A 13,379-nucleotide genomic window follows, 5' to 3' on the forward strand; every position below is an offset into this window, starting at 1 on the left:
TTATCAGAGAAAAGGAGGCGCTTGTGGTTAGCGAAGCTAATCCAGGATCTATGAGGCAAACATCTGGACGACAATCGAATTTGTTCGGCCCATTTCTTGTCAGGGTAAGTCAATCGTTGATACCAGCGCCTCTTAACTAATTTTCTAGCGTGATGATAAAAATACAATTCATATCAAGTTACTGCATGTGGTATTTTTGACTTAATATAATCACATTTAATAGCCTGCTACATAGCAACACAGTTGAAAATGTAGAGCTAAGATGTGCTATATTTTTCATTGTATTTCATGTAAAAGGTCTGACTTTTATCAAAAGGATGACCCAGACTGGGTTAGGGTTAAAACCAGGTAGTTGACCATATCAGGATACGCAATAGACGGAAGACTCATCATTGATCCAAGATGAGGGAGCCAACTTGTATGGATCTGCACCACCAATAAACCCTAACTTTTCCAAATATCGTGCTCTTTCCTGCGGACCAAGTCCTTCCCTGTAAGTGTATGTCTTTGCATCTGTGACATATTTTGTGGAGCTTTTCTGTGATTTCGGACATTTATCCATCGCAGTGTTTACCTTACGAGTGCCTCCAATATGGCTACCAGCTGGGTTACTGCCCAGAACGTGACGTAGGTGAAAACCCTCTATTGTATAATCTCACGCTTTTATGCAATGGCAGTGTCAGCAGCTTCCTGCCTGTGTTCATTTCTTCCTGCTGCAACGGTGTTGTTTTTGGTCTAAATTATGGATTTTAATTTCTGTGTTTCTCTGTGACCGTAATTGTGATTGGTCTGACGCTGCAATCTCCACCCCGTCACAAGAGCGCACACGTATTCTGCCTGAATTCAGCTCACTAAAGCCAGGACAGGGCTCTTTGACAGAGAATGTTAGGTTAGTTGAAGCTAATGGAAAGAAATCCAGGATATATAAATCCTATTCGTTGTACAGACCCATGTAGTCATCTTGTGTAATTTTCTGTCATTTTGAGTGTTTTTGTTGTCATTTTGTGTATTTTTCAGTTATTTTCTTGTATTTCTGGAGTCATTTACCTTGTATGTATTTAGATTGACATGTGGCTGCCAGTTGTCATTGTCTTGTTTAGAATAACAGTGTCAAACTTAATCCCTGGAGGACGACTGTACAACATGTTGTAGATGTTTTCTTGCTTATTTTATTATTATCATTTTTTAACCTGAATCTAAAGTGTGTAGTTGTTCAGATTGTTTCTTGTATCCAAACATGTGGGATTACATGAAATACTCATTTTGAGGAAAACAGATTAGGAGTTTGTGAAAAAAGGCAAGTTTGTGTTTTGGGACAGTGGGAGGACATCAGAAAAAAAGTATATAATAATACCAAGCTGCCTGCAAAAATAATAATAGGTTTTTGAGTGAGTTTATGATAAATATGAAAGAAACAGGGACTTGTGTTTACCTGAAACACTTTCCAAACAAAAGCTAAATGCACTTATCATTTTAAAGTTCTCTCTTGCATCGTTCTGCTTTCCTGGTTTTCAGATTGATTCGTTGCAGCCTTGGAGAATTATGGCACTCCCTCTTTTTGCAAAAGGTCAGCTTTGCTTTTCTTTACAAGCCCCGTTTATCACCCATAAACCAGCAGCGAGTGCAGCTTTCATCACAATGAATACACACAACCTGTTTGGATTATTGTGCATTTCACGCCACATTAAATACACACTTCCAAAAGCGTGTTGAGTGGATGCAATTATTGCATAATGGGGAAGTTGAGCTGTTTGTTTCCGTTGTTGCGTCTTCCTTTTGCCAAAACTAGTTAGCAGGAGGCATTGTGTTGTACCTGATAGATAATTAACGGAAGCTAAAGGCCGTTTAGAGGAAAGGAGGCATTACACCAACACGTAGTTTAAACAAGAGCTGACATTGTGTGAGAAGATAAAAGGTCTCTCTGTTCTCCCACACCAGCACACATTCGCCTGCATAAATATATTTCTAATGTGGAGCATGACGTATCCAGGGTGCAGCGTGATCTTCCAGCAGATCTAATTAGGAGCTACAGAATCACTGTATTCTCTCACCCATGGACCCAGTTACCTGCATCCCAGCAGAGAGGGGTGGGGGGTGGGGCACACTAATGAGCAATGGTGCACTGTTCACACACATGCAACTACAGAAGATGAGTAGGGCCAATGTGATGGAGAATTTCTTTTTCTGGGCAAATCAAGATTAAAGTTGAAATATAATGTTGAGAATAAAGTTAAACTTAATGTTGAAATTTTCAGAATAAAGTTGAAATGTCGACATTAAAGTTCAAATGCTGACATTAAAGATGAAATGTCGAGATTAAAGTTGAAATTTTGAGAATAAAGTTGAAATATAATTTTGTGAATAAAGTCGAAATGTCAAGATTTAAGTTTAAATTTCAAAAACAAAGTTCAAATATATTGTCGTAAATAAAGTCTAAATGTCAAGAATAAAGTTGAAATGTAAAATAAAATTGAAATGTCGGGATTAAAGTTGAAATATAATGTCATGAATAAAGTTGAAATGTTGAGAATAAAGTAGAAATGCTGAGATTAAAGTTAAAATTTTGAAAATAAACTCAAAATACAATATCGTGATAAAACTTGAAGGCCTGCTGATGAAGTCAAATCTATGGAAGCTGATGAGGCCCATTTTACTTTATGACAACAAACAGCAGATCGTGGCCAACTACAAAAAGCTGTGTATCAATGCGTTAATTCTTTCTTTTTTAACTCTTAAACACAGCGTTGTAATCCCTTTAAGAACTTTGAAGAGATATTGGCATAAACGTAATCTGTTCAGGAGGAAAAACCAGTGAAGTTTGGAAGAGGTGAAGCATTCAGTCCGTCTGATGCTATTGAGAAACTACGGAAACAGATTAGGACCAGTTTGGATGGAGACTGTTGTCGTATTTGGTGAATTGGCCCTAGTCAGCTTCCTTAGATTTGACTTCAATAGCAAACCTTCAACTTTAATTTCAACATTTTTCCTTTTTTTATTTACCCAAAATATTTTTCTCCTTCAAAATTGGCCCTAATCTGTTTCCGTACATTTGACTTTGATAGCAAACCTTCGACTTTTATCACAACATTGTATTTTGAATTTATTTTCAAAATTTAATATTGACATATTTCAACTTTATTCTTGAAATTGCCACTTTAATCTCGACATTTCGGCTTTATTCTTGACATTTCAACTTTTTTCTTGATTTGCCCAAAATCATTTTCTCCATCAAAATTGGCTCTATTCCACTTCCGTATGCAACACGTAATCCTATTTTTACACATTTTTAAAATTCCAAGGGGAGAAAGAAGAGATTGTTGAAGTCATTCAGGCGTTGAGCTCGCTGTGACCAGATAGCAGGAGAGAGAAGACAGAGCTGGCATCTCTTTAAAACTCACTGCCTGGAGTGAGAGATGCACAACTTTATGATGTCAGGCCATGAAAAGAGATGAACCATCTGCTCTCTGGGGTAGTCGGTCTGTGTGTGTGTGTGTGTGTGTGTGTGTGTGTGTGTGTGTGTGTGTGTGTGTGTGTGTGTGTGTGTGTGTGTGTGTGTGCGTGTGTATGTGTATGTGTGCGTGCGTGTGTGTGCGTGCGTGTGTGTGTTTAAGATGCAGAAAACGCCTAACAGTTTAGAATTCTGGCAGTGAAAGCAGAAAGAATAGTCACAGCTCTGCAAGAAGAGGGGCCAAGTTCATTTATTCCAGTAAAAATCTCCACACGACTAACATCTATTATCAAGTAAATAAAAAAAATATTAAAAAATGTTAATAAAAAAAGGAGTAATTTATTAACACTGTGAGCAAAGCTTGGATTCAATAGGGTGCCGAATGTAAAAACTCAGTCACTGTTTCATATTTTGAACATTTAGCTCATTTTTCTTTCATTTGAGACACATTTACATGAAACAGCAATGTTCTATATCATTGTTAAAATTGTGTGAACAGGAAAATAAATCGAAATGTTGAATCGTAATCAAAATGTGAAATGTAAATTTAAATGTTAAATGTAAATCATTTGAGATAGAAATTCATGTAAAACAGCATGTTCTATATCACTGTTAAAATGTGTACACAAAAATAAATCTAAATATAATTGTTAAATCTAAATGTTAAATTTAAATCTAATCTCATAAACAAGTCATTACTGGTCTTTCGAGTTTGTCAGTTTGGAGCATAGCCGCTATATCTTGCTCTTCCCTTCTCGTCACCCACTGAGCTGCAGTGTGTGGAATGTGGGCGGGGCCAAGTGATCGACAGACGCTGACCTGCTCACTTTGAATAATTTCAAAACATTTTGCTTTACACTTGAGCCCGATTTAACATTTAGATTTACATTTAGATTTAACATTTACATTTAATTTAATTTGTGTACTCATTTTTAACAGTGATTTAGAACATGCTGTTTTACATCTATCTATCTATCTATCTATCTATCTATCTATCTATCTATCTATCTATCTATCTATCTATCTATCTATCTATCTATCTATCTATCTATCTATTTCAAATATCTCTGCGAATCAGGCTTGGATTGACCTGAGACTTTCAACATGGCTGCTGCTTGGTTCAAGGGTGTGCAACGCTGGATTTGTTTGGACTGCAATTATATTGTTCATAAATTATTTCATAAAATTGTCTTAAATGCAGCTTTGCAGAACAATGTTGACAGGTAGTCATTATAAGTCAGGATGTGTAAATCAGAAGTAAATGTGCATTAGGAATTGATTGTTTACAAGGTCAGTTTAAAGAGGATTTAACTTTTATTCTGAATTAAAGAGGAATTAAAGCTCTCATGTAAACCATTCATGAAAAAGCTATTCAACTTCCCACTTTTCTTTAGCAAGACATACTTCCTACAGGCACTGCACTAGTGAATTAAATAAGTGGTGTGGGCAGGGTCTTGTGATCTACAGATGCTGACCTGTCCACTTTGAATAATTTCTAAAAATGTTGCTTTACACTTGGCGACCGATATAACATTTCAGGTTACATTCAACATCTATATTTCGATTTAACATTTCGATTTACATTTAACATTTAGATTTAGATTTAAAATTTTGATTTAGATTTAAAATTTTGATTTACATTTAACATTTATTTCTAACATTTATATTTAGATGTAATATTCATATTTTGCTTGTGTACACATCTTTAACTGTGATTTAGAACAAGCGTTTTCCATTAATTTGTGTCTCAAATAATTAAAAATGAGCTCAATGTTCAAAATATGTCGGCTATGGAAAAATGGCTGAGTTTTTGCAATCAACACTCCATACGATTCAGACTGAGTCCATTGGCTGCTTGATATATCATACAATAAAAAACAGCTTATCTTTGTTGTGTGATGCTCACATGAAAAGAGGAAGGAACATAAAGTCAATTTCCATTCGTCGTCTGGGTTACAAATGACAATTTGGTTTTTTTTTTGCTCCACGCTCGTCAATGACAATGTGAAGGTCAAGCAGGCGGCGTTGGGCCAAGTGCTTTTTCCCTTTCATTAAAGGATGAATCTAATGTGTTTGCACTGCAGTGAACAATCCCAGTAGCTTCTGTACATTTCCCCCACATCAAACAGTCTGCTTTCATATGCCATCCCAGTGCACGGCAGGAAACCTCCACGCAAACTTTTCTTCTGTCTAATGAACAGTGAGTTGACTTCAAAACACCCCCAACCTGCGATCTAATGAAAGCCAGTCCCAGTGATTCATTAGGACTCAGTGTCTACGCTGTTGTGGAGGAATTGGATGCTAATGTGATAAAGTGATGCAGGCTATGGGTTAAGGGACCACTGCATTCATTACACACATCAAGCTACGTTTAGCTGCTCAAAACAAACTCTCCAACCTTGAAAAACAAACATTTTTTTTCTCCTCCTGAGGAAACAAAGATAGATGAGCAGACATGTTAAAGGTTTGGATATTCATCTTTTAAATCTAAACCAGCTACAACCTGTATCTTTTATTTTCTCAATGTTCCGTAACCTTGATTTGAACATAACCGCATGCATTATACGCTAATGCAGAGATGGGCAACTTTTATTACAGTGGGGGGCACATTATCAACATTAATGTTAGTATTTAGGATAAGTAGCAATCTCAGCATTAATGCTGTTTGTGTGTGTTTTTTTTTATATAGTTTTGTTTGTTTTTGGAGTCATTTTGTGTATTTCATAGACTTTTTTGTTGATTTTGTTGTCATTTTGAGTTGTTTTTGGAGTAATTAAGTTTTTGCTGTCAGTTTGAAAATGTCTATTATTTTTGTGTATTTTTAGTCATCTGGTGCAGCCATCGGTTAATTTTGTGTATTTATATTGTAATTTTGATTCTTTTTCTGTTTCTGTTTTTGTCCTTTTGTGCATTTTTCAAAAAATGTGTATGTTTCTTGTGTCATTTTGTTTTCCTCTTACAGTTTTTAGTTGTCCTGTCTGTTCTTTAATTTTGTGTATTTTCTTTTGTCATTTTGTAAATTTTATTTATTTAAGTCATCTTGTGCAGCTTTTGGTTATTTTGGCGCATTTCTGTTTTTGTTGTTTAATTTCTTTTTTGTTATTTCTGTTGTCCTTTTGTGTATTTTTCTGTATGTTTCTTGAGTCATTTTGTGTTTCTGTTACAAACACAGTAATTCATTGTTGTCCTTTTGTGTATTTTTCCAAAACTGTGTATGTTTCTTGAGTCATTGTGTCTATTCTTTGGGTAATTTTGTGTATTTCTGGTATCATTTTGTATGTATTTCATGATGTTTTTGATGTCCTTTAGTGCATAGTTCTGCAATTGTATTGTTTTTAAATCTTTGTTTCATGGATTTTGGGGGCCGCGTTAAAGTAGACTTAGGGCCGCATTTGGCCCCCGGGCTGCCTGTTGCCCATTTCTGTGCTTGTGACTAAAATGTACAGAAGAAAAGCAGATGCTAATAACTCTGGCCTTCTGTATTTTGACAATTTGTGTTTTTGTTTAGTGTTGAATCCCTGGGTAGAGAATTATCCCATTTTATGAGCTAAGCCAACATTCATTGATTCGCGGCTTGTGAGCACTAAAAAAAATGTGCCAAGGGAAGCATTTTATTCAGTCCTTTTTTATACGGATCCATAAAGCTCTTCATGGTTGGTTTGGACATGTTATAATGTAAATTCTATATTTCACAGCCAATAATCCTGAGCTGGACTAAAGCTACGGCAAAAAACATTTGTCTCTGATCTCTCTAACACTGATGTCTTTAGGTTGGAATATTGTTTAATAATATGTTATGGTTTTCATTTATTCCAACATCTTTTTTTCAGGAAATGTACTTTGATCTCCTGACGTGTTTCGACTGCCAACTGTCATTCTTCCTCAGAGGCGTCTGCTGATTGCTTTGATATGTCCTTATGATATATTTTTGGGTGTGGCCAATTTGATAGTTCTGTTAAGCTAGTCACGCCTCCTGTCGACCGATTGTCTCTGGAGAATTGAGTCCCAGGTGTGGGAGAGTGAAAATGTTCCCATATACTGTTGATATTGAAGCTCCGCCTCCTGATCTCAATGTTTTTTTTGATCCAGCGTTTGTTTTTTTCCTTCTGTCCCAATTCTTTTTGCGGTGTCCCAATCCATGACGGCAAAAAAGAACTCACGAGGACACATCAAAGCGATAAGCATACGCCTCTGAAGAAGACTGACAGTCGGCAGCAGATCAAAGTTAATTTCCTGAAAAAAGTTGTTGAATAAATGAAACCATCCATCCATCCATTTTCTGACCCACTTTTTTCAGGGTCGCAAGGATCTGCTGGTGCCTATTCTCCAGCTCTCAATGGGCGTTAGGCGGGGGTACACCCTGGACAGGGTGCCAATCCATTGCAGGGCAACACACAGACAACCTCTCACACTCACATTCACTCCTACGGGCAATTTAGAGTCTTTAATCAACCTTTTTTTGGATTGTGGGAGGAAGCCAGAGTCTCCGGAGGAAACCCCCACAGCAGGGAGAGAACAAGCAAACTCCACACAGAAAGGACACAAGCGTCCACCCCAGGACCAGCGAACCACCCTATTGTTTTGGGTAACACTTTACTTGCAGTTTTGTACATAAGGCTGATATCATCTGTCATTAGCATGAATAAGGTGACATGAAGGCTGTCTTTAAAGTCTGTGTAAAGAAAATTCAGCCATTTTCTTCTAAACACATTAAATAGGTCAACAAACAATAAAAAAGCTATTCAATTATTTATAATTTAATTATGGAGGTAGGCTTCACAAACTGTGTTTCACATTTCTGTGTTCAGGATTTAATGGGCGGGTCAGAAATCATAGATTACATAATGGAGCCATCATTAGCATAAACCCGACCCAGCTGCTGAAGCACACCAAACTTCAGCGGGCGCAATTTGGCCCCCAAACCAAAAACAAACCACATATTCGGACTCGAGGGAATAAATCGCATCCGTTGGTGCCACATTTTCAGTGAAAAGAGCACTTTTTTTCACAACAATTTTGTTTTTTGCCTTTCACAGTTCTGACTCTACCCGGGATGGATGCACATATTTGGGATGGATGCACATATTTGGGATGGATGCTCATATTTGGCCCCATTTGAGCATTTTTCCTAAGTTTTTTGGTCTTTCACACTGCTCTCTTCCATAGGGTTAGGGTTCGGGTTAATACATGGAGGCGGCGCCCTTCCCACGCGTGGTTCCAGCGCATCTAACTGACACCATCCCCCAAGAGCACCCCCTAAGAGCACAGAGAAGGGCTTGTTTTTCCATGATTTTGAGACCTAATTTTACATACCTTGCAATTTTTTTCATCTTTTAAATTTGGCTCAGTGGTCAATGACATGTTTTTGTGGTGTGACAAACTCATAACACAAATTTATTGCTGCTTTACACAGACGCTATGACACCTTTGGAGCTATGTTGGAATTTTTGGGTTAGGTGGAGAGATCTAGTGGGGTTAGGGCATAGGTGGAGTTTGAGATTCTTGCCGGGGGGCATGAGAATAAATACAGTTAGGGTTAGGGTCACGAATGACACTTAATGACAGCCTTAATGACACCTTATTCATGCTATTGACAGGTGTCATGTCATAATAATGACAGCGTAAACCCAGCCTTTATGCATAAAACTTTTAAACCCAAAAGAATAAATGAAACCCAATAAATGATGAAATGATTGACTGTGGGATGGATTTGCAGACGTTAAGGTGCTGATGGCAGAGTAAGGCCTTTATTTTCTCCTTTCTCCGAGCCTTTGCAGTGGTTTCCTCCTGTTTTGCTTCCACAGTAGCAGCAGCAGCATCTTCTACGTGTGCTGCATGGAGCTCTGCGTCCTAATGAAAGCTGTCCTCTCGCTGTGGCCGTCCCCCTCCTCGCTGTCTGATTCAGACTCGTAAGTGATCATGTCCTCGTCCACCCACACGGTGGGGATCCCTTTGTAGCATATCCGTGCCTTCCTCTCTCGCCCCTGGCGGAAGTTAAAACCAAAGCCCACCCTGGTCACGCTCATCTCTGGAAGGCCAGAGGGCAGTTTTGTTCTCCGACATAGAGATGTTCCACCCGAGCGCGTCTGCAGCACGAGGAAGACTCCGATGAAGGCAGCGAGGATCAAGGCACAGCTTAGAACAGCCATGATGGTTGGCAGCTGAGATGGCCGGGCTCCACTGAACCCCGGGACGTCGCCTGTTTCTTTCTGTCTGTGGTCGGCGGCTGGAGGAGGAGGAGGAGGAGGAGGACTAACCCCCTCTGGCTGTGATCCATCACCCTGGAGGGAACCCGTGAGAGGGGATTTCCTCTGAACCTGGTTCTGGTGCAGGCAGGAGGTGAGTAGCAGGCGGCTGCGGGGCGGACAGGACAGGCAGTCAGTAGGAGAGGTGCCGGAACAGGTGAGGCACGCGGCGTCGCAGGGCAGGCAGGCCTGGACGGAGGAGAGGTCCACCCAGTTCTCCAGAGAGAGGTTGAGGAGCTGCGGCCCCGAAGTGAAGCCTGGAGGACACAGTCGGACACAACCCTGAAGAAAGAGGGAGAATCCTGGGCTGCACTCTGCACAGAGACGAGGAGATAGAAGAGAAGAGGAGAGAACATGCAAACACATCATTATTAGTGATGATACATGGAAATACATGCATCCTCACTTCCATTTTCTTCAGGAAATGCAAATATTTGAGTTATAGTTATTGAATGTAATAGATATAAAGAAAGAGTGCTTTAAAAATGAAATGAAAAAAATCACAGCGAAAACACAAAACGACTCAAAAAACCCACAAAACTACAGAAAAAGAAACAAAAACACATGAATGGCCACAAAACTGTATCAAACGCACACAAAAACTAAATCTAAAAGGAAGTTAAAACAAAATTAAAGCCTGTGTTCTTTTCTGTATTGATGGTGAATTTGGTCATTATTCTGATGTTATTGTTGATAATGTGACCCTCAGATTAGATAATCCATCTGTTTGGCCAGATTAAGAAGGACTTTAGTTGCTAGTCCCTTCACTCTAAGGCTGACTGCTGTATGTCTTTTCCAATATATGTTTTTTTTCTCTGTATTTTATGGGACATTTCCTAGGTGGAACCAGAAAATATGAGCTTTTAGAGCAAAATCAGGTGTACTCTGAAGTAACTGTAAAAAAAATAAATAAAAGAAACACTGGCAGAAAAGAAAAAAGACAAAGTGGGAGCAGAAAAAAGATTTAAATCCCACTTCTGACTGTTGTTGACAACATTTTGGTGATGCATTGTTAGGCTGCTTGCTGCTCCAAATACATCCAACGCTCTGTTGTGACATATGGCAGCGTGCATCGTTTGTGCTCGCATAAACTGCCGCACGGGAGACTTGTAAGCAGCCAATTTGTATTCACCGCTATTACTTTTTGTGCATAGAAACACCTGATGATTTGACCCAAACCTTGTTTTGACACAACAACGGCGGCATTCCAGCATCAAAACAAATGAGCTCATCATACCTAAGTGGCTCAGGTGTGACAATTTAAAACCCACCGATGCAGATTTGCTGCGCGTCGAATGTCTTGCAGCTGTTGTTGGATGGCCGGGGAAAGTTGGGGGACGACGGGTTGACGACGCTCGGTCCGGTGCCCCAAAGAATGAGGGTGAACTCATTCAGCACACCTGAGAGAAGAAAAAGAATTGGACGAGCACAGGGGAAAGGTGGAAAATTGTAAGACAATATCATTTCCACATTGTCTCCAGGAGGCAACAGAGAGAGCGGCTGAGCAGAGGATAAGGGGGTGTAGAGCGAGGGAACAACACTGGGAGAGGATCAATACGAGCGCAGGCAGAGAGGCATTTATTTCCCTCGGCTGTTCTGGGTAAACAAAACAACAGGAAAAGACCAAAATTTAAAACTCGAGCTCCTGCTGCCCTGGGTCTTTGGCGTTGGAATGCAGCCAACATTAAAAAGGAAATATCTTCCAAAAATGATGAAGATTTTACAATCCAAAGGTTACCGGAGGTATGTGTGTGTGCAGATCTGGTTCAAGCTGGAGGCTGTTGACATCTGTTTATATTTGTGGTTTCACTTCAGAACCCTCCACCTTCCCCTGATAATAAGCTGCAACCAAAACTAGTTAAAATATATCCTAAATAAAAAGATGCCCTTAAAAAGTGCATCTTGCTCCTGATGTCTTAATTCATCTACAGGATTCCACATTCCACAATGCAATACGCAAAACTATACTATAGCTGTGTTCAAAATGGCACACGCCGTACTGTACACAAGGGGTTCCCAAGCTTGGGGTCAGGACCCCAATTAGGGAAGTGAGACACTGGGAGGGGGTCGCCAGATCCCTTCAAGAAACTAAGAACATTTTTTGAACAATTTGAGCCTATTTTTGCATATTTCTTTTTTTTTTAACCATTTTTCTGCAACTACACCAAACTTGCCATATTTTAACCTATTTTCATTGCTTTTTCTTACCATATTTTTGCTCCTTTTAATGCATTTTTGCTAGAATACCACATTACCATTCCTGCCACTTCTTCATCCAATTTCATTGCCTTTTTTCAGTGCTTAATTTAATAAATCATGAGGTCCCAGAACACATGCCGTACGAGAGGCAGTAAGACAGAGAGAAGAATGTCAAGGAATACATTTTTTTAAAGCACCTATTGCTAACTAAATGGGTCAATAATATCACATGAACACAAACAACCACTTAACCTAAATGTTTAATAAAAGAGTAATGAATCAGCCTTAAAAAAGAACAGACAATTGTCCGCTACAGAGTGCATCCGTCCCTCTCTCTCTCTCTGCCATGTTTCAGCACCAAGGACAGCGCAAAATCAGAGCTAGTTTAGCCACAAATGACACTAAATTTTCAGAACACAAAAACAAAATGTTTACAACCGTTCACACCGATGAGGCCATAACTCCTCTAATGAATCAGCAGTACAGCAGAAATTTGTCCAAAACAGCCAAAAAAACACCCATGGAGCCCTTTGTATCCACGCAACTTTTTAACATATTTCACAGCCGAGGCCTGCCTTGTCTTTCATAAGTTAAGAGTAGCAGCTCATCTTGGGTTTGAACTGCTTGTCCAAACTTCCCTGGTCTCAATGTTCATACCAGAACTTCCCCGTTGTCTCCTTCTCCTCCTCATGTCCACTGGATAGTTCTCCTCCTGTGTCCTGTCTGTTGGAGGCAGGTTCTCCTGCATTAGCATCATCGCTACAGGTGCTGCTACTCGCTACGCTAACTGCTGCTGCTCCGGGATTTCCACAAATACAACCTTGGACTTCTTTACCTCAGGTTTAGCTTCACTTATTGGCTTTAAAAAGCTCTTTAAATCCAGCAGCCTTATTTTGAAGCCATTTTCTTAGCCATTCCAAACTAACAGAGGAACTATTTTGCACACATTAGATGTAGTGTGGGCGTGACCTGAATTTCCCCTCTCTTCCTCACTCACGCTCAGTTTTTACGTTCAGTTTTGTCTGTACAATGAAATTTCCAATGATTTCGACTCAAAAAAAGACACAGCTGTCTAAATATAGTACTTAAACATTTCTTCAAATCACCTCAAAGAGAATGAGGTACTGAAAAAAAATAATATAAATAATGAGGTGCTGAATCCACTCAAATAAGTGCCGGTCAAAATCTGGGAGGTGACGGATCTTGCTCCGACAGGATCCTGCACATTTTTTCCACTTTCAAGACATTTTCGGCACTTACTGTATAAACCCTTCCCACCACTTTTCCACCTAATGTTGCATACGTTGACCCATTGTCACTTTTAACCTCTTTTCACCACATTTTATGCTTATTTTTGACAATTTAACCACGGTCATGATTTGTCATGCCCATTATTTGCCAGTTTAAACTAACTGTTCCTATCTTTAATAACATTACCTTAACCCCCTCCACTTTTAAACCAATATTGATACTTTGAACCCTTTTTA

The 13,379-nt window shown here is 39.2% G+C and overlaps 1 protein-coding gene across 1 annotated transcript in view; it reads right to left on the reverse strand.

The window, feature by feature from the left end:
- Positions 1-8,978: 8,978 nt before the first annotated feature.
- The window catches only part of furinb (furin (paired basic amino acid cleaving enzyme) b), a 196,648-nt gene continuing 192,247 nt past the window's right edge, over positions 8,979-13,379 (reverse strand). The window contains exons 15-16 of the mRNA XM_028449435.1: positions 10,965-11,093; positions 8,979-10,007 (exon numbers count right to left, since the gene is read on the reverse strand). Of these exons, the coding sequence (XP_028305236.1) occupies positions 9,271-10,007; positions 10,965-11,093 (866 nt within the window). The 3' untranslated portion in view covers positions 8,979-9,270. The remainder of the gene's footprint in view (positions 10,008-10,964; positions 11,094-13,379) is intronic.

Source organism: Gouania willdenowi, chromosome 6, assembly GCF_900634775.1.
Source record: "Gouania willdenowi chromosome 6, fGouWil2.1, whole genome shotgun sequence".
Lineage (NCBI taxonomy): Eukaryota > Metazoa > Chordata > Actinopteri > Blenniiformes > Gobiesocidae > Gouania > Gouania willdenowi.